Genomic DNA, 27,506 nt, shown 5'->3' on the forward strand with positions numbered 1-27,506 from the left:
GTTCTCGTTTCTGAGTTCGGGGATAATATATATCCTAATTTCCACTAGCTTGGCACTGCCTTCAAACTGATCAGAAGGTAGCACATAGGTAAGATTTTTTTTTGCTTTTAAGTTTGAGTTGGAAGTCGGTTGAATTTTTTTATTAAAATTTTTATCAACAATAATTGTTATTGTCTTCATCTAGTGAGTATGGTGATCCTAATTTGGAGATGGATGAAATTTTCCATCTTTTACCATCAAAGTCCAGACGCATTCACTTAAATACTTACCGAGGAAAAATTTAATAAGTGAAGAAAACAACAACGAATGGATTCACTTACGAAAGGAGTTTTTTAAACTATTATCTTCCACGTATACCTCACATACTCATTATTCATCTTCACAGTAGTCGGAAATTATGTTACCGGGTAAAAACATCTCCCTTAATATCCAAAATTGTAGACTTTGTACATTTAATTTTCCATTAAAATAAATCATTGAATATTGAACTAAACTATTTTATTTTCTCGCAATCGTAGTGAAAAGCAGAGTGTAACACGTGGGGCTAAACCCATAAAACTCGGTTTCTATTTAGGCGGCCCTCGCCTTACGTCTCGGGCCCTAAAAATACCTCGTATATAATGGGTCTTTTTAGCCCCTTGTATAACAATCTACTATTTTATGTTAACGATGTTTTTCTTGTATGTATTTTTAAATGTTGTTACTCAAGTGACAGGAACAAATTAAAAATAAGTATCAATTTTTACACAATCAACCCTTTTCGGAACTAAAATAGCAATTGTGACGAAGTGTTTGAAAATAATGTATTAATGTCGTATATCTTTGGAATCCTTATTAAATGAACATGTTTTTAAGCTAGGTGTACAACTTTGCCTAGTACATTTTTTCAATGTGACATAAAAAAAATAGTTCCTGTTTTTGGAAAAAAACTTACCTATTTTGCAGTAGAAAAAATTAAGCTTTCATGACCTGCAAAAACTATTCAAAAATAATTACCAAATGAAAAATCAACGCTTATTTAATTTTAAGCACATGGTATGACTAAAGTGCACTGAAGCACAAGCAGGCATTTTGTACAAAAATCAATATATCTTATAAAACCGTAAAATTTTGGCTAACATTTAATGCGTTATTTTAGTAGGCCTTATTCATATTGCCCGCTATCACCTTGTAAAGTATGTCGTAATATTTACGGGACATCCTGTATATATAGTGTAATATACATACCTATGCTATTTACATTATTATAGTTTCTACTTCCTGTTTTTATTAATTTCTTCTCGATCATGTCGTATGCTGGAAATAATCTATAGAAAAGAATATAGTTGTAATGATACTAATAATTTGAAATTAAATTAAAACTTTTTTTTTGTATGTAAATGATAAGAATCGGATTTCAATAAAAGGTGAAGTCCTTGTCTATAGTACGCAACTCGCGTCTCGCATTTTTTTGAGCAGATGGCAGCACAAAAAAGTACAGAAACGTTTCGCCAGAGGGAGATAATTGGTTAGCCTACTTGAAGCATCCGGGAACCTCGCCATAGTAGTAGACATGGCGGGTATCAGCCTGGCTAAATGACGAAATAAATTTGTTTGCTAATATAAGAACGTGTTAATTTGGTAGAAAAAGTGTTTATACTGAAAGACTAATTAAGTTAAATTGGATTAGGACAAAAATGCAGAATGTCGGACAGTCTGAAAACCGAAATATCGATAAGGTGAATGTGCAACTTGATGTGGTAAAATCGTCCACTCCTCAGAGTTCGGCTTCGAGTCCGGCCAAATCTGAAACCGAAACGTATTCAGGAGCGCCTGCCAAATACATGACAGACTCTTCAGAAAGCGAGGATGACTCCGTATCCGAGGTAAAAACGTGTTTTGTTTTCGGCAGAGGCGGTGGCAGTCGTAAGGGATTGTGATTATCTGTGTTCTGTACCGCTAAATGCTGCAAGGGACATCTTGTACACCATTCACCATACAATTTCTTTTTCCAACCAAATTACCTTTGCATCAATCATTATTGCCTATAAACGTTCGTAGCCCGCTGCAAAGATATTTTTTAACATTGTCGTTACGGTACAAGTTGCTTGCCAAATATTCCGTAAAACGTCAGAAAGTCATAGGTACATACGTCCTACTGAGTAATGCATGAAATTATTTATGCCAGCCGTTCGTAGACGATAATCAATTGATTCTTTGTAATTCTACGATACGGGCGAAGTCGCCGTAAGACACTTTTCATTGTCTATTTGTGTTTTGGATAGGGCTCGACGTACGGTGGCCATGTTTCCTAAATCACATGCATACAGTCGTCTCGTAGTGCTGAACTCTGTGTTTTCCTTGCGTTTATTCGATACGATCGTGTGAATTATATAAGTTGTGTGTGGAATAGTTGCAAATATCGTAGACGGAGTTTTGTTTTGTGTCGTCGCGCGTCGCTCGCGAGTGATCGCCGAGATCGCGATTCGCGCAAAAATGTTGGTTACTTATGAATTACAAGGACCATTTTCAGTGATCATTAGCCGTAAGATCGCCTCCGAGCACCCCTCCGCCAGTGTTTCTCACGTATTTCTCGTTGGTGTTGTAGATCTTGCTGGCATGTTTGTGCCTAAGCAGGCCAGACTTGTTGGTAAGTGGAAGACGCTGGGCGCGGAGACAGCTTCGCGAACACCAATCGCTGCTGCAGTTTGAGTGGTTCTCACTGTTAACCCGCATAGTGTGTGCGCGATGGACACATTCAGATGTCATAACTTTGTTTTTATTTTTTGTTAACTTGTAATGGTCCTTGTGATTCTAACATATTACATGCAATTGTGTTTGTTTTTTGGAACAGTGTGTCAGTGCTTTTTGCCCTTTAAGTGTTCTAACATGCCCATGTACTAAAACTGTATTGTCAGCTGTTTCACTGACTGTTGTGCTAAATTAGGACTAACCTATAAATTAAACAGCTACTTTATATTATCCCTAACAGTAAACAAAGAATGATTATTAGTCATCCGAATAGTACTCAGAAAAAACATTTGCATAGTTCATGTTTGTTTATGATAATATATTAAAAACAAATGAAGTTTGCCTATAAATGTTTTTTGTTGCTAACAGATTTGCCGCTGCACATTTTGATTTCCTGCATAACAAGCTTGTGTTATAACTCATAATATTTTCTATATTTAATTAAGCCATGTTATTATGTGTGGATATTCAACTATTGTTAATGAATGCAGGCGGAGATGGAAGAAGAAGGTAGTGCTGCAGAGTCGTCCAAATTCCTTCTCTCCCACGATGACCCTGAACGGGCCGTTGACCCTGAGATGCAGGCTAGACTAGAAACCCTCCTTGAAGTAGCTGGTGAGTGTTTATTTACTTATTTGCAAGTGATATTCATAGTTTATTTGATTATTTATATTATTTTAGCGACTTGATAGCCTAATGGACGTGACCTCTGCCTTTGATTCGGATTGGGGCATTTCATCTCCAACATATTGCATTTTAAGAAATTAAATAATGTGTTTCAAATGGTTAAGAAACTGGCATTGAACTGGAATTTTCTTGATTCTCTATTTGTGAAGTCTGCCACGCATTTGACCAACGTGGTGGACTATGGCCTCATTCTGGTGCTCAGCAGTGAGCCGAATATGGGTTGTTAATGATGATATTATTTTAATCTGGCATCACATCATAATATTGTATTCTGAGCTTGTGTTGTGTCTTTGAAGCAAATAATGTAAAGTTGCAATAAAAAATTTCTTACACACTGTTTAAACATGTTGAGGTGCAAATTACAAATAATTTAGATATATTATGTCATAAATACAAAATCTGATTATAGAAAACGAAAAATATTCATTTTATGAAAAAAAACATCAACAAAATAAATGCAGAATTCAAATTGGGTTTCTATTTGGTTAGACTCTTTAATAACTGAGCTAAGAGAGATGTAACCACACATTTTATATAGAAAGTGATATATAATGCACAAGGTTTATAACTAGGGTAGGGCTTGTACATGTATAAGTTTTCAAAATTAGAAATTCCTTCTCCAACATTGTTTCCAGTTGCATCTATAGCATCTATAAATTGCACTGCACACTACTGATTATTATTATGGACTAAAAAGAACTTAAATAATATTGTATGCTTTTAATTAATCTTATTTTTATATTCAGTTAGTTAGGAGTTATTTTTATTAATGTCCTATTTTCATGCCAACAACAAAGATACCATATTTTTTTTTTTAAACTAATCCATTTTGTATGAAAGATAAGAGCACTAAATTTATTTTTAAACAACTTCAAGCTTTTAAAATTGATTCAATAAGCATTAAGTTTTATTACAAATGTAAAGGTGTCTGCTCAAGAAGCAAACCCTACAAGTCTTGGCAACAACTGGCTCTATTACCTCTAGACCTAACAAACTAATCTTATCAGATAACAAACATTGTATATGTTACAGTGAATTCTGTACAATCTGTGATTTTGTAAAAGTCTTGGGGATATTGTAAAGTCAAATTCAACAGCCATTGGCCTTAATTATGGTGCAAAACTCAATTTTGTGTGGATTTCCCTTGTGTCCCTATTATTTTTCTGACTATTGTTGTACTCATTTGTATAAGGCATTTTCATGTGTGGAGAGTAAAGGGCAATATTAGTTGAGAGTTCAAAGAGACATCTATATGGGTTTATGGTCTAAGAGAAAGCAACATCTTATTTTAGTGTTTAGCTTTTTGTTGCAGGCTAAAAGTAGCTAGTTTTTCCATAAAAGTAATTTCACAAAATCTCTGTAATCATCATTTTACTTGAACAGTAGTTACATACAATCACGTCTGTGACAGGGAACCTTTTACTGTAACTATGTTGAGACCTTTCATACTTTAATTCAGTGACCTATGTGACAAAGCACATTTTGTATTGTTGCTTTTATTAATACTAAAATTTACTTGGTTACTTGCATTTTTTTTTCTTCATATAAACACCTGTGTTAAATTTTCTAATTTCTTTGTCTAGTGTAAATGAGCTATTTTGTATTCTATACAAAGATAAATTGCTATTGTATTTTATGCTCAGAGTCTGTTTGTCATATCTCCATCTTCTTTTGGACTATGCTTGGAGACACAGGGATGTTTTAATTCCCAGGGGGTCAATGACCCTTGTACTTGTGTTGTAATATGTTTTGTCTCTTATGTACTTTAATCTAGGGTCTGGCATTGAGTAGTTTGGGTATGAACTTCCAAAGTCAGGATTTCTAGATTCTTACAACTATGATGGAGGTGAAGGAAAAGCTTCCTCTTGTGTTTGTTAGTAACATGTCTGTTAGTATACAAAGTTCTGTTTCTGTAATCACATTGGTACATCTGTGGTAATTTTTCAAGTACTACAACTTCCTTTCTTTTTGGTGAAAAGTAAAGCCCGATTATGAATAGCAACATGTGGCTGTGTCAACATTCTAAAGGGTAAAAATGATTCCTGCTGTGGTAAACAGCCATGGACATATTACCATGCTTGAGACTGCTTATGGGGGAATGGGGATGCTGCCCTAAGTAAACCCTGAGTTGTCTGAGTTGTCTGGGTGGAGTGGAAATTCACATTTTAACACAGTTGAAGACCAACCTTGTTCAGGAAACCCATCAGCATCAGGAAGTGATGAAAACGTCTACAAAATCAATGTTGTCCACGAAAATCTCACTGTGAGCTTCCAGATACTGAGTGCAGTGGTGTGCACAAGGTTTTAATTAGGGTATACACTATACAAATCAATTGCACAAAATATTGAATTTCTTCTTCAATACAGGTTTGTAATGAGCCTTCAAACTCGAGAAGAGACATAATAGCCCAGTGGATATGATCTCTGCCTTCTATTAGGAGAGCAAAGGTTCAAATCCAGTCCGGGGTATGCACCTCCAACTTTTCAGTTATTTGCATTTTAAGAAATTAAATATCACTTGTCTCAAATGAATAACATCATGAGGAAACCTATATACCTGAAAATTTTCTTAATTCTCTAGCTGTGTAAAGTCTGCCAATCCACTTTGGACCAGCGTGGTGGACTATTGGCCTAACCCCTCTATTTGCGAAGAGATTTGTGCTCAACAATGAGCCAAATTTGGGTTGTTAATGGTGATGAATGAGTCTTCAAAGTGCTTCAGGCAGTGCATTTTCGCTTCAATGAAGTGCCTGCCATTGGCTGATTGTATGAATGTCCCTCAGTGTCTTTCAGTGTGATAGCAATGAATGTCTGACTGCACTTATTACACTCACTTCTTAATTGTTCACTCTTGGCAGAGTGGTCGTCTTGTTTGGCGATGCATTATGAGTACACTCCACCATGGATGATTGTGTAACAGCCTTGACTAAATCCGTCCAGCAGGTAAGGAGATTGGCCTCTGGATCTTTTGCTTTCTGCTTGGTACTGCTCTACCTCAATTGAATCATGATTTCTATGGATATGACCAAAGAACATTAAAAAACTTGAATATCCACACACAATGTTTCAAAGTAACATAAGCTCCTTTTTGTGTGAGTTTGTCCTGGAAAACAGTGCTGTCATGCTTATTTCACTTCAATTGATCTTTCAACTTATTTGCATTTAATAGTTTTCCAACAGTAAAGTTTGTCCCTGAAACCCGTAGCTCTGTTCTTTAACTTGAGAGTGTATTTGTCGAATTCTTCTCAACCTCATATAACACTGGCTGACGCCGCGCGGTTTTACCCGCGTGGTTTCCGTTCCCGTAGGAAAACAGGGATAATATATATAGCCTATAGCCTTCCTCGATAAATGGGCTATTTAACACTGAAAGATTTTTTCAAATCGGACCAGTAGTTTCTGAAATTAGCGCGTTCAATAAAGCAAACAAACTCTTCAGTTTTATATATTAGTATACATGATATCTAGTTAAAGAGAGAGACTAATTTAAGGTTAACACTGTCTATACTAAAGCCTTTGTGTGCTCTGTTTACCAACAAACTAATTATTTTCAATTTATTTTTAATTATGTTTTTTATAAATGTTATTCAATATATATTAATTATGTCTAATTGTTCTAAGCATCACACAAAAATATGATATTTTTTTTAATCTGGTAGAATGATAATGAACAATTAAGACCATTTAAAAAAAACTGTCAAGTAACCTATTCTACAATGTTCAGTTGCGAGAATCCAAATTATAGATTGTTAAAAAGGAACATGTGTAACATACTCTCTATTATATTATCACACATGCCAGATTTTTTTCTATTTGCGGTGTCATCACGTGATGTCTATTACTATACAGAAAGTATTGGAAGGTCTATGATCCTAACTTTTATTTACAAATACTGAATCACTATCTTAATATATAAATGCGTAAGGTCACTCAACACAAAATCTCGAAAACCACTTGCCGTACAAGGATAAAATTTGGCAAGGAGGTAGTTTATAGTTAATGTAGTAGTAAGTTAAGGAGATCTAATGACGGCCGAAGTCGCGGGCGTCCGTTAGTGCATTTTAAACCAAAGTCCACTCCGCCAAAGTCCGCCTCTGTACGACTCGACAAACTCGAACTGTCGAACGGAAATCCCTGCGGTTTTATTAATTGAATTATTTTTTCAATATTATTATAATCTCCAACTAATAAAAAAGTTTACATTAAGTTTTAAGCTATGGTCTCTTAATCGCGCGGCGTGCGGCGCCGAACCAAAGCTTTACGCGGACGAAGTCGCAGGCGTAAGCTAGTACACATATAAATGAATTCATATATCCCTTGGTCACGCCATCACGGCTGAACGGCTGGACCGATTTCACTATTTTTTTTAACTTGTTTGTCAGGAAACGGTTCTTATGCCTTTTTAAAAATTAATGGGGTAGGGTAGGGGTAGTTGAAAGTTTACATCGAGTTACACACGGACGAAGTCGCGGGCGTAATATAAAAATTAATCTTCAATCTTCCTAAGCGGAAATCTCGAGAACGGCTGAACCGATTTTGCTAATTTTTTTTTTAAATTCTCCTTGAAGTACGACGATGGTTCTTACGGAGAGAAAAACTTAAAAAGTCTAAATATTTTTTTTTTCTATATGCTCGCGTATAACGATTCGTTTAGGTTTGTGGTAAGGTGGGGGTAGGGTAGGGTAGGGGTAGGGTAAGGGCAGGGATAGGGAAGAAATACACATAAGTCAAAGCGAAGCTTGACCGGGTCCGCTAGTAATATAATAATATTTATTCAATTTCAATAATGAAATTAGATCATCGTTTTCTAATAATTAAACTGTAATTATTTAATAGATCCTTATTGTCTTGATAATAAGGGTTATGGACCATAACCCTCAATCATATCTTATGGTAATCACTGCTGACGAAAAAACAACCTATCTTACGTATACCGGTTGTGAATTTCAATCCCATCCGACGGGATGAGAACGTCGGTCCATAAATCTAATTGGACCCAACTTACTTCTAAGCCGAGATTTAAATCTCACAAAAGACATTTTTCAAGTAACGTCCCGTCTCTACGTTCTTCTAGCCCTCGTGCTTAACTTAGATAGAGTTTCTACCTTACGGTCCCTAGAACCCAACGGAGAACCCTACCAGTGGTACCAATCAGAAAAATGAGAAGCGATCACTTTTGGGCATCGAAAACCTCGTTAAAAATTACATAATACCGACCGACTTCCGATGTCTAGGATGCCATTTTTGAATCCTAATTTGTCCATGGGAAAACCTAGACAACTCTTTTAATTAAAAAAAAAATTCTCCATTTTGGTTCAGGCATCTTCGAGTGATCGGGAAACATAAATAAAATGAAAAATTGATAGCAAATTCATTTGTAGAGTTGAAAGTAGAGGCTGAAATCGGCCGGCAAATTTAAAACAATGGAGGGCGTTCCTATAACTACAGTGCAAATATTTAAATCACACTAATATTATAAAGGCGAAAGTTTGTGTGTAAGTATGTTTGTTCCTCTTTTACGCTGCGGCTACTGAAGCGATTTGGCTGAAATTTACTTTTCATCCCGGAAAAATTCATGGTTAAAGCGGGATTTGTGAAAAACTGAACTCCATGCGGACGAAGCAGCGGGCGTCCGCTACTCTTTAATAACTCAAGTTTGATAATTGCTTTTTTTTTAATGTTTTCACTCATATACGTTTTTTTAATAAATATTAGTTGATATTTTTTTTTAATTTGCCGGGCGATTTCAATCTCTACTTTCATTAGTTTGGCAACTAGCAAAAAAGATGAGCAACCTTAGCCAAAGTCAAAATTTATATTTTATTTCAAGTAGGCTTAGTTTACTAGTACTTTTGACACGTCAGCTATTGTTATGAAAATTATGGTGATAAGTAAAGTCGAAAACTTGAATTTAAAGTTACGAGGGTTCCTCAGAAAACCTTGTTATTAAAAAAGAAGTGGTTGCGAAGTGTGTTTATGTTTCAAAATGTAACCCATACATCATCGTCATACTCATACGTTGTATACTCGTAGTTTGGAATGTGACGCGCGGCGCGCTACGTCACTGCTAAGCAGAAACTATGAGCGAGGGCAAACAGTTCAAACTGTTGGTCCAAGTTATAAACTTTGTGTTTTTTTTTTATTCAATTAAAACTCAAAGTTTATATTAATCACACTAATTCCCCTTTTACTCTGCGGCTACTAAAGCGATTTGGCTGAAATTTGTAATGGAAATAGATTTCATCCTGGAAAAATCCATGGTTCCCGTGGGATTTGTGAAAAACTGAATTCCACGCGGACGAAGTCGCGGTCGTCCGCTAGTTTTTAATAAATATGTTAATCCAGGATGTAATCTCTCTTCATGCCACATTTCAGACTAATCGGTTCAGAAGTTGTGGCGTGAAAGATTAACAAACATATTCATAAAATTTCGCCATTATAATATTAACATGATTTACAAAGATTGCACATAAAATTTGTCCATAGTTTAGGAATTTATTTAAATGCGTATTTAAAAAAAAGTAAAAGAAAAATAAAGCCGGCTTTTATTGTATAATGTACTTTAAGTCTATTTTTTTTATTACCCAAATTATCGTTGAGATAATATGGTTAAAATATTTTTAAGAGTTCTATTACACATTTACACCTAATCAAAGTATCTTCATCATCAATCATAATCAACTTCAGCTTTTCACTATCTATTTTTTTTTTAAAGTTAATGTTGTCATGGAGTAAAACATATAAGGATTAATTAAGTTATTTTTAGATAATGTTGATAATAATAATCATTAATACAATATGTATCTTAGGGTACTCTACGTACTATGTAGGCAGGTAGGGGAGCGGGTAGCTAGCTATATGTAATAATTTTTCGTTTCTTGGCTATGAAAGTTTACTTGTTTGGTATTGTAAAATCTAGTATCCAATTAACAACTATACAACTATCGAGTTCAATAAATAGTTTGATCAAACGGTTTTGAAAAAATCTGACACATAGTGTGGTTTTCATATTACCTATAAACAAATACAATAAATACATACTCGTATGACGTACGACACGTATCGTCCCCAAGTAACTATGATTTGTTGGAGACGATTGGGATTGGGTAATATAAATCGCTCACGCTTATGTCTTGTTGGTAAACCTTCCCCATACCAATTGTCGAGTGTAGTGACTAGTGTACGTTCGACTTCAGGCAAAACGCTGCGCCGCCGCCGACCATATGCTCGCTTCGCAAACAGTGCATTTTTCTATAATACATATTTTTTTAGTCATAATATGTATTCGAAGAAATTAAATCGATTATTTTCCTTATTTTTTCTTTGTATAGGTGACAGTTTGCTTTTTATTCCGACCGTAGGAATAAAATGCAGCTGTATTTGCAATCACAATAATTGTGAAAGCAAATTAAAACGTAACTTCTTACTTTTTACATCGTTTTCTTCATAAAATTTTGCACTTAAACATAAATAATGCACTTCTGACCTACCCCTATCCTACGGTAAAGCGCTGCCTGATCTTGCCCGACAGTTTTTTTTTTGTAATAAATTAGTATGAATAACACGCACGATAGTTTAAATTTCAAAATATTTAATTATAAATATTATTTGTATTACTTTGTGGCGGGTCTATACTGAAGCCATACTCGATGTGCACACACAGGGTTTACATACTCGATGTGCCCACACAGGGAGGGTTGACACAAATGAAAAATGAGAGTATAAATCGGTAATAATAATTAGGTGTGAAATGATCAGCCTTGTTTAACTTGTACTTAAATTATTGAAAATTTCTTTCAAAGAAGGCTATAGGCTATATTTTATCCTTGTATTCCTGCGGGAACGGCTACCACGCGGTGGTTTGTGGCGGTAGTTTAAAATAAATAATTTATGAATACAATACGTTTTCTACCTTCATTTCTAATTTGTTTGTTGGTAATGTAGAACCTCCTCCTTTTTTTTTGAAGTAAATTAATAACACAATAAGTAGTTTCACAGCTCGGACCCTTAACTCGAAGTGAACATGATCTGTATGTCTGTCATTATGTGCCAATTGTTGTCGGCCCACTAAAGGGCAAGCTCTCCTTCCTTATAGGGGAGGGAGGGAGGATTCGTGCTCCACGAGAGCATTCCAGAGGGTTGCGCAAAATATCCATTGCCGACAATCAATATTTGTGTTGCTCTACCGCGAATGTTATCATGTGTATATTGTCCAAATATATTTTATATTTATGTACCAAATATAAGTGTAATATATATTATAGATAGTCTAGTGGATATAATATTTGCCTTCGATTCATAGCTTCGAATTCGGTCCGGAGCATGCACCTCCAACATGCACCTTTTCTTTTCTCTTTCCAGCATGCATTTTAGGAAATTAAACATCACATGTCTCAAACGGTGAAGGAAAACATTGTGGGGTAACCTGCGTACCTGAGAATTTCCTTTGTGTGTGAAGTCTGCCAATCCGCATTGGGCCATGATGGACTATTAGCCTAACCCCTCTCATTCTGAGAGGAGACTCGTGCTTACCTGTGAGCCGAATGTGGGTTGTCATTGATGAAGTGTAATGTATAAAAAATAAAAATATTCAGTATGTAAGCAATTAGTAAAGTGTAAAGTCATCGCTTGAACAATGATAGCGAGCGAACCTCCCCGCCTTGACCTTTTTGTGCAGTTGCAAACACGCCGGCCACCTCGCTGAAATCGATCGCTAATCCGAACGTTCAGGAGTCTTATTAATATTATACTTGTACTCGTATCGTAGCGTAGATAACATCTTTATCAAGTATAGTAAAACGCCAGGATTTTAACATTAGTTTAATACGTGGTCTTGAGTTAATTGTAGCATTATTAACAATCTGTACTCATTATCAGCCATTGTGCAGCCATTGTTGGACATAGGACTCTTTTTAAGTAGCGCCAGCTCGCTCTATCTTTGGCTTTTTGCATCCAATCGATGCCAGCCACCTTCTGGAGGTCGTCGCTCCACCTAGTGGCGGGGCGCCCCACACTTCGCTTAGTGTTCATTTACACGAGCTGCAACTGCTGCCGACGACTGCCGACTGTCGACTGCAGTCGTCGGTAGCAGTTGCTACTTACCGAGACGCGGTCTCCACTCAAAGACCTTACGACTTCAACGACCATCGCTCGTACCACAGACATGACCAGCCCACTGCCACTTCAGTGTACTAGCCCTGAGAGCTATGTCGGTGATACTTTCGTTCTTTTTTTTTTATCCCTCAAAGAGATTCCAAGCATAGCTCTCTCCATAGCACGCTGAGCGACTTTGAGATTGTGGAATAGCCTCGCTAAGATCCAGCGAGGCTATTCCACAATCTCAAAGTCGCTCAGCGTGCTATGGAGAGAGCTATGCTTGGAATCTCTTTGAGGGATAAAAAAAAAAGAACGAAAGTATCACCGACATAGCTCTCAGGGCTAGTACACTGAAGTGGCAGTGGGCTGGTCATGTCTGTGGTACGAGCGATGGTCGTTGAAGTCGTAAGGTCTTTGAGTGGAGACCGCGTCTCGGTAAGTAGCAACTGCTACCGACGACTGCAGTCGACAGTCGGCAGTCGTCGGCAGCAGTTGCAGCTCGTGTAAATGAACACTAAGCGAAGTGTGGGGCGCCCCGCCACTAGGTGGAGCGACGACCTCCAGAAGGTGGCTGGCATCGATTGGATGCAAAAAGCCAAAGATAGAGCGAGCTGGCGCTACTTAAAAAGAGTCCTATGTCCAACAATGGCTGCACAATGGCTGATAATGAATAACAGTAATAGGTCCCGGAGCGGCTAACGACTAACGATCTGTATTACTTCATCATTGACAACCCATATCGGCTCACTGTTGACCACGAGAATGAGAGGGTTTAGGCCTTAGTCCACCACGCTGGCCAACTACGGGAGACCGATGGCTTAACCTGCTCTGAGATTTTTTTTTTAGAAGATAAATATCTGAATATTTGGTAGACCAACCCGTTATCCTCGTGATGTTAAACCCCATAGGTTAGTGTTGTGTTTTGAATGATCTAAATATTTTTTGCTTCTATGGTCTTTATGGTTTAAACTGTCGGCTAATACTACTCGTAATACATTAATCTAGGTCATGACCCGAAGATCGAACTAGAAGTTCTGTAAGTCTTTTGCCTTTCTTTGATAGACGTCCATATATACATATAAAGACAAAGTTTTCAATTCGATCCGTTTGTACAATTTCTCAATACTTTCAAACGCCAAATTTCTTTGACGATAATTGACCGATTAATTAAATTTTGTAAATATAATTTCTCGTTTGCCGGCCCAGGAAGTATAAAAAGCGTGCAAACTAATGCGGAAGCTAGCTCGACTCCAAAGTATTACAATCCGTGTAGAGTATTTTGAAGTCGATTTTTCATTTACTATATTTTCTGGCTCGTACGTATCAATAAGTAATTCATACTACGAGAGTCTCCGATAGCGGTTATCAGTCAAGTGTCAATAAGGGAACGTTTATACCTGACGTATAGTCTACTATTACACATTAATTGTTAACCCTACACTGCAGGGTAATTGCAATCAACGTCTCTGCGCCAATTTGCGTTGTACACGGTTACGGTTACAGACTCATCAGACACTATACTAATAGCATTAACAACTGAGTCTTAGGGCCATAAATCATTTCTCTATATCTATCTCGCTTGCACTTATGGGTCTTATGGAGCCGTCTAGTGAAGGGTGTAACAATGAAAGACATATTATCGATAAGTAAAGTTTATTATCGTATCTTGTTCACAAAATTAAAAAAATTAACAATATTTGATTTAATATAATACATATTTCATATTATATAATTATTAACTAAATAAAATTAATCTTCATCTGAGTCTTCATCATCAGAATCTTCGTCTTCTGCCAAATTTATTATATATTAGTATCCATAGTGCGCAACGAGTAACACATGAATGTATTTATTTAATTGCAGTAAACACATTTATAGCAAAAAAAATACGCAATGCAATTACATTAGAAACCGACCAATCAGAATCGTCCAAATCATTATTGACTCATCATTAGCACGTGCGCAGGTAGCCGTTTATCGATAATTAGGGTGCGCAGGTAGGCGCGCTGCACATTCCTATCTTTTTTGACTTTTATGACCGGACGACTCAGATGATAATGCGCATACTATAATCGGCATATTTTCAATTGCCCATTGCACCCATTCACCTCACCTAATGGTAGGAAAGGAAGGTTGGAGTTTATACCCACCATGCTGCTCTGTACACTTGTATTGTCGTAATAATCTCCGGGACTACTTAACGGATATTCATGCAATTTTTACGAGTAGATTAATTGTAAATTTGAAGTTATTTAAGAGGCTTTCGTCGAGTTCGGATCTAGGGAAAAATATATTAAAGAATGAAAAATATATATTAAAGAATGAAATTTCACGCAGATTTTTTTAAGTTTTCAATAATAGGTACATGAAAAGGCCAAATGTGAACTTGCATACGGTGATTGAGATAAAATTGTGTGTGTATACTCCCTAACTGTTACGTAGCTCCGAACAATTTCTTCAGTGTCTAGGTAAAATGATTTGAAAATACCGGTTTTGGGATCACGTCTCGCATTATCGAGTTCACCCAACCAGTCTGTCTTGAGTACTTGAACGAAAGATGTCTAATACAAAAGGTTTATAATGAGTTATTCGCGATCTACAAGCGGAACGTCGGCTGCAAATTAACGCACTTATATTAAACAAGCGGACGCCCGCGACTTCGTCCGCCCTTAGTCCTTTTTAATACAGCCCTTACAGTAGTATCGCTGTAAAAATGGTGTAACTTCTTCCGTTTTCCTAACATTTCTCTTCACTGCTCTGCTCCTATTGATTGTAGCGAGATGAAAAGTATACTATAACCTGCCCAGGAGTATGAAGAATAATTGTACCAAGGTTCGTTAAAATACATCGAGTAGTTTTAGTTTCTGTAACGAACATACAGACAGACAGACAAAATATTTACTGATTGCATTTGGCATCAGTATCGATCACTAAACACCCCCTGATAGTTATTTTGGAAATATATTTCATGTACAGAATTGACCTCTCTACAGATTTATTATAAGTATAGATTTGTTGGTAAACAGTGCACATCGAATATGGCTTTAGTATAGTGAATCCTAATACCACAGTCCATAGTCATCGATCCACCTTGTATGGGGTCGACCAACATTGCGTTTTCCGGTGCGTGGTCGCAACTCCGGCACTTGGTGAACACAACGTCCATTGGCTCTTTGAACTACGTGTCCCGCCCATTGCCACTTCAGTCGGCCCATTGCCACTTCAGATTCGCGACGCTATGTCGGTCGAAGTCGAATTTTGGTTTTTCTGCGGAATTGCACTGTTTGCCGTACTGTTTATACTTTAATCCAGTTAACAATTTAACAAATTTCACTCAAATTTACCTACTGAGTAAAGTACTTGGTAGATTTATTACTACGATGAGTTTTGACGATCCTTTAACGCAGTTGTGTGTGGCTTTTATAATCGAGGTTCATTAGGTTCATATCAACACGTCCTTCACTCGGCCCATTGTGTTCAGAATAAAAGCAAAGTGCGATAACGTAATTAAGGCTAAATTAAAATACAAATAAAATGCTAATTAATTATTTAAAATAATTAACAAATGCGACTATACGCGACTGCTCACGTAGTCGGTTAGACTTTGAATGAAGTTGGCAGCACAAAAATTGTGTGTAAACTATTAGGAACAGAAGACGCTTTTTGATAAATTATTTAGAGCGACACAGGTTTGCTTTATAATGTGTCCGGTACTTTTAGAGCTTATTAGCTACATACAAACGAAAAAAAAATCCTCTTTTGTAACACGCTTATATTAGCTTCATTTGTAACTATGTATGTAAGAAAATCTTGGAATCTTAATTTGACCCACTTCCTGGCCTTCGATTAGGATGAAATTTTGCACACGCTCTGAGTTCTGATGACAATACGTGACTAGCTAAGAAACGTCATTACAAATCTAATATGGCGGCCTCCCCAAGATTGCGTACTGGCTGTTTGAAATCCACCCCCATGATATGAATATCAAATGAAAGGGTTTGCTGTCAAGAATACGAAAAAAATAGTCACTTGACTTAAAACCAATCCAAACGGATTTTTATTTTACAGGACATAAAATCCGTACGTTGCGGATTTGTGGACACCTATACGTTCAGGCGACATCTAGCGGTTTTTAAAGAAGTTTAGTATTATTTAATAAGAAAATACCCATAACTCATTTTGAAGCCAGTTTCTAATCGATGCAATTAGTTGTAACATTTCTACTATACCATAATTTACTTCTCACATAACTTTCACGTTTAAAAACGTTGAGTATTCTAAAAACTTGTTTTCTGGTTTGCCTGTTTTACATTATATTGAAATAGTTTAAATAATGCCATAGTATTACGTCGAGTATATGAACAGAGTCAAGAATAAATAAAGTAAATACAATGCAATAAAAATGCATTTCATATTTTTATTCCTTTTAAAAATAATAGTTGCCATTTTTATAAATATTCCTGTTACCCTAAAATAGGCTGTATGTCTGTCTCAGTAGTGGTTACGACAATAGTCCCAACATGCGGTGATCGAATCCTATCTTTCGAATTTGAGTCACACTCTTTACCGTAGACCAAGTGAGCTTGTTATATTGAAGCTGACCCGGTAAATGTTGTCCTGCTTTATGGGTATTAAAAAACGGGGGTAAAAGGATGAAAATGTAGGTTAAAATTACTTCTACACTAACGCATCCCTACCCCTACTCTATCATATGTTTGCAATTGGATCAAACTGCGGCGAAAAACGTTGTGCAAATTTGATTAAAATTGGTTAAGCAGTTTAGGGGTCCATCGCGGACAGACAACGTGACACGTAATTTATATACATATATTAAGATTAAATGAAACTATTAATAAACGCCACCCCGCAGGTCGTGTCGCCTAAACGTGCCCTCGTGCAAGCGTAGGTACTAGGTAGGTAGTGCCTGTTTGTGATGGAAAATTTCAATACATTTTATTGGATCCGATCGCACTAACTTATGCACAGATTCTATTGAAATTTTCATCTAAGGTTGTGGATTTGCACGTGTTGCTATTTGGGGATGTTTTATAAGCACAAAGAAAACGGGCATCAATTTTTATTTGGGTAGATAGATGACAAAGTTGAGGAGTAAAATGTTAGGTTTGTGTGGGTGGTGTATACGGAGAGATGACAGTCGTATTATTACAAGAATAATGTTAAGGTTGCAAGTACATAGATTTATTCGTAAGATATAACTAGAAGAGAGGATAGCCAAAAATATGTTGAAATTTGTGAAAAGGGATATGTGTGGAGTACATTATGAGTTTTTAAAGATAGAATTATCCTACCAATATTATAAAGGCGAAAGTTTGTGTGTAAGTGTGTAAGTATGTTTGTTCCTCTTTTACGCTGCGGCTACTGAAGCGATTTGACTGAAATTTGGAATAGAAATAGATTTTACTCTGGATTAACACATAGGCTACTTTCATCCCGGAAAAATCCATGGTTCCCGCGGGATTTGTGAAAAACTGAATTCCACGCGGACGAAGTCGCGGGCGTCCGCTAGTCTTGTATAAGTTGGATAAAGACAAGAAGATGATTGTTATTAAGATGGCTTAATAAGGCCGGTATACCTCTAATACTCGTGCTAAAAAACAAATATGTTAGTATGCGTAAAACTTCTAGTCTGCTCTGAACAGGAGGCATATGGGCCCACAGTGAAATTCTAAGTCTAAATTACATCTACGCAGTTCAGCGTGTTATAACTTCGTGACTTTGACGTTTGGTGCTTATTGGTTATTTTTCACTTCTAGATAATGCCTCTTTAATATCAGATATTATGCCACTTTTAGATCATGTAAGTTCATGTCCACTTTCTTCATTAGATCTTTGTTTGTAGTCAATTGCAAATCAATTTAATGTTAAACAAATCAGGTTATCAGGTTGTAACTGGATGCGTGACCTACACTGAAGGTCCAAATTTGACCTTTAGCCGTGCCTGAGAGAGCACGTATTAGTCCTAGCACGCATTACAGCTAATTTCGCAAATCATTACTGTCTTTTTCAATAATCTTTTGTGATGTGAGTTTCTGAGACAGATACTGGTAGATCGGTAAATGATAACTTGTTCTAACTGTTAATCAATTCTGCTCCTCGAATCGAGTCTTCGGCCGAATTACGAAAATATTGGGTTTTCTTTCTTCTAAGAAACTCTACAGCAGTCCAGAGTTAATACTTCAGTCATACACCCTCAAAAAGCTCCCGTTCATCAACATTTCAATTTGTCTACATCAACATATAAGTTAGTGACTGCCAGGGGCATGCAGCTCCCATCAACCTCATTATTATCATTAGTAGCCATTTTAATGTCTAGCTGGAGGGTCTTGAGAGTCCAGAATTTAAACATGGACTTGAGCCGACCCGGATGGCGAGCTCAGGGGGTTTTTGACACTTTAAGGAACACTATCAGCTGTTGATGACCGAAACCGACGTATTCAAGTTCCAAAAAATTAAGCTCTGTGTGATAGTTGAGTTACTTTACTACGAGAGAGAAATCCTGTAGCTGTACCGTTGATAGGCAGTGTGACAAAACAATCAAAGTTGATTAAAACCTTATTGCCAACTACACGAATTTTAAAATCTAAAAAGTGCCTATTTACAGTCAGTTTATTAATTCTGGAATGGATTCCGTGGAATTCTGACCTTAAACTAATCTTCTATATATATAAAAGAAAGTCGGGTTTGTTACAACACTTATAACTCGAGATCTGCTGGACTGGTTTAACTCCAAATTGGTGAAAAGGTAGCTGAGAACTAGGAGAAGGACATAGGAAACTTAGGGTACGGTTGAGAAGGAGTATGGTAGGGTAGGAATAGGGTAGGGGTAGAGTGGTAGTAGAATAGGATAGCGCTTGGGTATGAGTCAAAGAGAAGCTTGACCGGATCCGCTAGTTATGTATAAAAATACAGAATAAATGTTTCGTTTTCCAATACTGGTTCGTACCGAGTCCTCTATGCATTTTTTTATGCATTTATGAAATGTACGCCACTGAGTGGGACATTGTTTATGGATATTTTATTTTAATACACAGGCAGACAACGTTTATAACTTAAGTGCGACAGTTTAAATCAATAAAATTAACTTGTAAGCTCCAGTGTTAATTGGTTAAAAAGAGTAATTAATTTGAAAATCTCATTATTTATGACGCCATAACTTTTAATAGCATCCAGAACTTTCGTTATACAAGTTTTTGTAAGAGTCAATATCAGTTGGTCGGAGCGAGCATAGAGTTGTGTATTGAACTACAAACTTTGCTCTTGTATATATGTAATTACTTTTTCGTTACTCTTCCACCAGTCTTACTAGACTTTGACAGTGATCGCCATTGGCGCTAATTTTAGAGGACATTTCCTTGATTATCGCCTGTATTGGTACTATACGCTGTCTTTTCTAATTAAACTTCGTGGTCGGAAATGATCGAAACTAATATTGTATTTACGCTCTACTATAGAAAAAAATACCTATATCAATGTACACACATTGGTCCCATAAGAAGTTTAGTACTGACTGAATTTTTAGGCATATTTATCTGTTTATTTAATCAGCCTTCACTGATACAAATTGACCATTTTTCATACTGTTTTCATTACAATTTACAATTTTCTGATTAAGGATTGTTTTACTTAAAATCGGACGTACGGAAGTTAACTCAAAATAATGCGCTAGTTATTAAAATTCCTATAGGAATAATTCCGACATATTGATAACCTACTCCTTTTTTGAAGTCTTTTAAAAAAGGCATCCTAAGGTCATCCACATAATCTACATAGGTACTTGTCATCGCTATGTCAAATTTTTCTTAGTTGCTTTTGTTGTATTCCGCACTTATGAAGGCCCCAAAAAAATTCTTGTAACTGCAACTTACCGACATGGCCTAAATAACAATCGACGTATAGTCTTGGACACAGGAAACCACATGTTAGGCCCGGGTCTACTTGCGTCATAGATCCTCGTCGGATTAAGTCCATTGGATATCCTGTTCTTGATATATATACGAGTAGATTTGTGTATTTTAGAAAAGTTTAATAGCCATAAAACCTTCTCGCTAACATGTCACCAACGATATAAAATTCAACCAATGGCGACGCAACCGGAAATACCGCTATCTCTTTCATTGGGTCGGTATGAAAGAGAAGGGACTGGGACAACTCCGACGCCATTGGACGAAATTTTGTCTGTATTTCTCTTCACTGTTCGCATGTTAAGCACACTGAATTGGCGACCTCGCTTGACGTTAAGTAACCACAACTGCCTTTTTGATTTAGTGTTTAGTCAACGGTTAGCCTATTCGGTATAGTATGATGGGTTCTATAGTTCTTGATTGGACTAAGAGATAATTAGCTTTTCTTTCTAAAAAGAATCTCTCGGCTTTGGATATTTTATGGTAAGTATTAAATCTGTGTTCCATCCCGGCAAATATTAATACTTGACTGGGACAGACAGACAGATGGACACGCGAGTGATCTAATAAGGGTTCGGTTTTCGTAGTTGGACGTTTGGAAGATATGATTAGGTATAATTTAAATCCAACGACTTTGGGAAAATAGTTCAGCTTATCAAAGACTTTTTTAACCCCTCCAACCTCTCTATCACCAAACAATTAATCTCTTTGCCGGCACAACATTATTTTAAACTGTTTGTTTACTAATAACTCCTCGCGTAATTACTTTACAGTAATCCGAGGGGAAGGCGCCAGTGCATATTGTTTGCTTCTTCGTGCATGTGCGAAGGCCTTAATTGAATTTGTCCCCTTAACTGATAAGCGGTTATTATTATTTTACTACGCAACTACTTCTGCGGAAAGTATTAACTTGGTTTTTTTTTAATTCATCGATTCGACCACTTGATTGTGATTCCACCACCTGGTTAATTCTACAGTAGTATTCTTCACCAAACTTATAGTCCGATGTGAAGTTGCAACGCACAGATATTACAACCCCGCTGGGAAATGGTTTTGTACACAGCGCTTCGTGTTCAGATCGGACTACAGTTTACTATCTAATATATAAAATTCTCGTGTCACAGTTTTCGTTGCCATACTCCTCCGAAACGGCTTGACCGATTTTTTTGTGCATATTCAGTGGGTCTGAGAATCGGCCAACATCTATTTTTCAAACCCCTAAATCCTAGGGTAGGGTAGTGGTAGGGTAGGGGTATGGTATAGGGATAGGGTAGGGTAGTTGTAGGGCAGAGTAGATGTAGGGTAGGGGTAGGGGTAGGAATAGGGTAGTGTAAGGTAGGGATTTTTTTTTAATTCTTTACAAGTTAGCCCTTGACTACAATCTCACCTGATGGTAAATGATGATGCAGTCTAAGATGGAAGCGGGCTAACTTGTAAAATAGGGATAGGGAAGAAGTGCAAATAAATAAATTAATAAGTCAAAGCGAAGCTTGAGCGGGTCCGCTAGTAAGACTATAAGTATGTTAATACTCGTTTCAATTACAATTATGTCTTTCGTTGAATAAATTTAATGTGTTTGACATTAGTATGTTTTACTGCCTGCCTCATTGACATACTCATATCGGTTAGCCTTTGGTTTTCTATCACGAGGTTCGTTTCGAAGCCTGAGTCGGTGAGAAATATTAAACTTTTCTTATTTCCAAGAATTTCCCTGTGCCTCGGAGAGGCATTTTCATTACTTAACCCTTACCAGTATCTAATAAGGGTTAATAAAAATGAAATTAGGATAGTGATCGATTTATTATGATTTACAAAGTAACTTTAATGTTGCGGGAAAACGCAGTGTTGGTTTTTAGGGCAGACATACGACATTAGACTGGTTGCAGAGAACCTCTGGATGCAGGCGGCTTAAAACTGTAGTGTTTGGATGACCTTATAAATACTCTATGTCCACCAATGGAGTCCACACATGCCATTTGGTAAAGATAGAAACGGAAAGTAACATGAAAACTTGTTTTTATAAAGGTTTTCTTTTTTTTTTTCTCTCAATAAAACTATTATTATAACACAATAAAAAACATTTATTAATCAACTTAACAATTAAAAAAGTTCATACTAACATTTACATTGGATACGGTTAGCTCGGAGCACAATCATTATATCATAGAGAGTTGTGAGATAAGTTTATTGCATTGTGAATCTTACGTGTATCTATTTTGGTGCTATAATAATTTGCAGTTTGTATACCAACCTAGAGTACTATGCACATTCAAAATCCCCTCGAAGGCCGTCGCTGCAACGTTGCGAGACTTAAACATATAGGTTTATATATTTTTTTTTATCAAATGTCATTCTCACTCTACAATTTTAATTGACATTTATGACTACTAGTGTTGAACGTACGTCAGCTATTCCTTATTAATCCATATTCGGCTCACTATTAAGCTCGAGTCTCCTCTCAGAATGAGATTGGTTATGCCTTAGTCCACCACGCTGACCCAATGCGGATAGGCAGACTTCACACATGTAGAGAATCAAGAAAATTCCGAGGTACGCAGATTTCCTTCACCGTTTGAGACAAGTGATATTTAATCTCTGAAATGCACATAACTTGTGTATAAAATGTTGGACGCATGCCTCGGACCGGATTCGAACCTACGCCCTCCGAATTGAAGACATGTATCACGTCTCTATGTCATTTACGTGTGCGTAAATTACGAGTCACACGAACGAATTCGCGGCTTATAATATGGTGCTAAGTGAATTTCTTCCGCAATTGCGTGTATTTGTAAATTACTAGAGGACGACCGCTTTTTTTACAAATTCCACTGGAACCATCGATTTTTTCCGGATAAAATGTAGCCTATGTGTTTATCCAGGGTCTAATCTACTCGTATCTCCGTTACAAGTGTCACCTAAAGGCCTATGGCTAGGACTATTTTTATCTGGCATCTCAACTTAACACACTATGCTTGCTTGTATGGAATCTAAGCAAGCAAAAGCCGCGATGTCTAGCTGAAAATGGATCTTGCATTCATTTACAAACACCACACAAGCGCAAACTGAATTTGTTACGTCTGTAAAATCACCATTCATCAGACACATCTTTGTTTTCGGAACACTCTTGTGTACACGAATCGTGCGATAGGTAATAATCGAGTATTGTTTCCCGCAGGCATTGGCAAACTATCCGGCGAAGGCAAACACCTCGCCGACCCCGAGGTGCTGAGGCGGCTCACGTCGTCGGTGTCGTGCGCGCTGGACGAGGCGGCCGCCGCGCTCACCAGGATGCGCAGCGACCAGCCACCCGCGCACCACCGCCACCACCACCAGGACAAGCCGTGAGTACCTACCACCACCATAGCCTCCCTCGACCGTACGGTCATTCGGAATGAATCCTGGGAGGGCGAGCCTGGTACGTGCTCTTCGCGTATTTCCAACAACAAGTACTTTATTCGTCATACTTGTCCCAATCTACGCACTGTCCCTCTTCTGGGGATGTATAATAATAATAATAATAAACCCTTTTTATCCCAATATTCTCAGTTTCTACATTTTACATTGTGTTAGTAATATAATGTTAATGTTAGTATTTAACTTAAATCTAAATTATTTGGGATATGGACCCCATTTTAGGTATAAGCCTCCCCTAACCTTTTCCACCTTTCCCTTTCCTTGGCTTGGTCAATCCATCCCACCATCTGGGGATGTGACGTCACTAAACGATGACGCTCTCGTCCTCCGCGTACCCGTCACTGGCACCAATGCGCTCCAAGTTACTTCACCTTGTCGGGTGCAGGCGGCACCAACTCCACCCAAGTTAGCCTCTAGGACCGTCCATTGCGCCTAATCCTTGTCAAGTGGTTAACCATCTAACAATATCCTCTAGGACAGGTGTTCCCAAAGCATGGTTCGCGAATCTGGTGGGTCGCGTACAATTACTGAGTGGGCTTAAACTTAAGATAACCCAATCAATCGGGCTAATAGCCGGACTAACTATAACTAATGTTATTAAATCGCGATAAATTATTATTTATTGCTGTCTGTAAAAAAAATATGTACTTTGAAACCAAGGACTTTGCATCCTTATGAAACAAATGCTCAGTCGGTCAATGTTTTAAGACTACGCTTTGGCGAATTTTTTTTTCCTGACCACAAACACTAGGTAATCTGAGCGTTACCAATATTTACTGCCGCCTTTTAAGACAGCCCAGAAATGGGTCCCGACATAGGTCGTTTTTGTTAGGTGGGTCAATCAAGGAAAGCACTGCTCTATACTATGTGCGCTGTAGCATGGTGCGGGTTAGAGTTGCCTTGTGACGTTCATAATATGTACAGACTAATATCGTGAATCGCGACAAACTTTCAAGAGTGAAACGAACCGTCACCTACACCATGCTATAGAGCACTAACTGTGGGAGACATTAGCCGGGGTCCACCCAAGTGTTGGTCCACAAACTTGTCCAAAAGGGTCAGTCGCAGCACTCGGGCACACTTGGAAGTTACTAGCCGTGGTGCCTATTAGTATTAGCTTGAAAATATTTCTAAAACCTATTACTACGAGTACATAATATTTCTTAATAATTATTTGAATAGATATATATATAGAATCGTTTCATCAATTTAAGATACTTATGAGTTTTTGTAAACATATCGGTATAAAATATACTTAAATCCAGTAACTTGTTCATTTTGTTAATATTGCATTGTTGTTGAACAGTGATATTAACTGTAGCTAATGGACCATTGTAACAGTCAATAAAAATTGCAGTAATAATAAGTAATTGCACCGAAAGTTCTGCAATAAGTCTGGCGTCGCTTCGATGTCGGCAAATAGCATTCAGTAATCAATAATTCATACTACCACTTCAATGTTTTTAATTCTTTAATTCAATAGTACTAGTATTATTATTTTTAATGACAAAGAATTAATAAATTCACTGAATATATGGCATGTGAAACATGCCTTAAGTAAGAAGATTAGGGTATATCTAGCTCTTAGTTAACACTAAGTAACACTAGTATTAGTAGACTTCCATGCGATAAACTCATACTGATATTCGGCTCACTGTGGAACACGAGTCTTCTTTCGGAATGAAAGTGATTAAGCTAATAGTTCATCACGCTGGCCCAATGCGAATTGGTAGACTTCACATACGTTGAGAATTGAGAAAATTCTCAGTTAAGTAGGTTTTCACGATGTTTTTTCTTTACCGTTTGAGACACGTGATATTAAATTTCTTAAATGCACATAATTGAACAATTGGAGGTATATGATGCAGGTTCGATCCTGCGCCCTTCGAAGGCAGAGGTCATATCCACTGGGCTAGCACGGCAAAATAAATTACAATTAAATAATCACGGAAATTTTATGAATTACAACCGAATTTCGAGCTCTGAAGCGGCCAAGTGATAAAATAATTACACGTGCCGTAGAAAGCTGCACTTATTCATGCTTGTCATTTACACGTTAATTTTTACATTTTTGTTCACGTCATGCATAATGAAAATTATTATGTACCTATAAAGGAAAAAAAAATATCTAACATATGTAAGATTTGCTATCATTAGAACATTACTTATGCAACCAAGCGAAGAGTTCTGAATTTTAAAATGTATAGAGAAAACGTTTATTTACACACGTGCGTTTAAGTATACGCGTGAGATGTGACAGAGGACATTTTCTCTTTCACGTGCATTTAGTGAATTAGAAATATTTAAGTATATAAAAACAAAGCAGTATATTTTTATTTTAATGTTTGTTACCTCATAATGTCATCATTTGTTAACCAATTTTGAAAATTGATTTTGTTTGAAAGAGTTAATATACTTCCACATTGGTCCTATATTTCATTTTTTGGTTCAGTGATTTTGTGTTACGTGTAAAATCAAGATAACTGAAATAAGTGAATGAATTTTCCAATACTGTGGCGTTTACGGTCACTATATACTAGTATACAGAACAAAATAAGCTTTAAAAGCTTATTTGGCATAGCACCGCCTTCAAACCGATCAATAGAAAGGATAGGATAGGTAATAAATCTTTGAAGTCGGTTAAATGTTTTTGTTAATACGACTTTATGCTATTAATGTCAAGTAAGCTCTTACTGCGATTTCACTTCATGTTATGTGTAATTTTGCTTATAAAATATGATTTTCAACAATATGCGCGGCAGAACTATGTAAAAGATTTATCATCGGAACAAAGAGAGCTTTTTAGATTTCGAGGTACAGTTTTGTAAACACATCGGATGTTGTTCGACATAACAAAACAGCTTTGGCCATTTACGGATGGGAAGGTTCTGACGTAAAAAATTATTTAAATTTTGTATTTACGCCATTTCAAGGCAAAAGTTTGGACGACGTCCGCATTTTTCGATGCATTTTTTATAGAAACGCAATACGAATATGTTTTTTTGAAAACGGATTTTATGTTACCAACTCCACTGAGTGGATAACGAAAAAAGCATAACGATACATTTAATTACAGAAAAACTCATTTTGTTATAGTCAGCGCGTTATCAACAAAGTCGCGAGGCCATTATTTGTTTAATTTACTTGTTCGAGACAACACGTCAGCCCGCATTAAAACTGTGTGGTGGGTCTAAACTACAAGTCATTTATATGGGAGGTCTGGCCTTGCAGTTTATACATGGTGCACGGGAGTATTTCCCATAACTTCGAAGTGTTGACGAGTCCACTTATAGGAGCCGAACTGCATGACTATTAACTAAAAAAATAAAATCTTTTTATGTTCACATACAAAGTAATTTAAATAATTTCGACTATCCATGTAAAACACGCTTTTATCTATATCCTTGCATTTTAAAATACGTAAAACTTGGCTACGTCATAATTATAAGGATGCGTATAAGGGACACAATTTAAGATCTATTTACAAAAGAAATATTTTTTTACTCCGTCAAATAATCATTTTAGTAAACATATTCCTTAGACATATTCCTTAGGCCTTCAAATTGGCTTTCTATTGTGACCAGATGACTCGATTTATGTAAGTTTGTTGCTTGTCTAAAAGTAGTTGTTTACTATGATGACAATCCGAGATTGAGT

General features: G+C 36.8%; 1 protein-coding gene across 16 annotated transcripts in view; it reads left to right on the top strand.

The window, feature by feature from the left end:
* The first annotated feature begins 1,504 nt into the window (after positions 1–1,504).
* Positions 1,505–27,506, top strand: part of LOC112050343 (ankyrin repeat domain-containing protein 17) — a 72,175-nt gene continuing 46,173 nt past the window's right edge. For 12 of the 16 annotated variants that reach the window (XM_052883920.1, XM_052883927.1, XM_052883922.1 and 9 more), the window contains exons 1-3: positions 1,506–1,865; positions 3,222–3,345; positions 23,611–23,776. In XM_052883920.1, coding sequence (XP_052739880.1) covers positions 1,677–1,865; positions 3,222–3,345; positions 23,611–23,776 — 479 coding nt within the window. In that variant the 5' untranslated portion in view covers positions 1,506–1,676. Of the gene's footprint in view, positions 1,866–2,610; positions 2,630–3,221; positions 3,346–23,610; positions 23,777–27,506 lie in introns of those variants that run through there. The other 4 variants (XM_052883924.1, XM_052883928.1, XM_052883934.1 and 1 more) reach the window with 3 other exon arrangements.

Source organism: Bicyclus anynana, chromosome 10 (genome assembly GCF_947172395.1).
Source record: "Bicyclus anynana chromosome 10, ilBicAnyn1.1, whole genome shotgun sequence".
In the NCBI taxonomy this organism is placed as follows: Eukaryota; Metazoa; Arthropoda; class Insecta; order Lepidoptera; family Nymphalidae; genus Bicyclus; species Bicyclus anynana.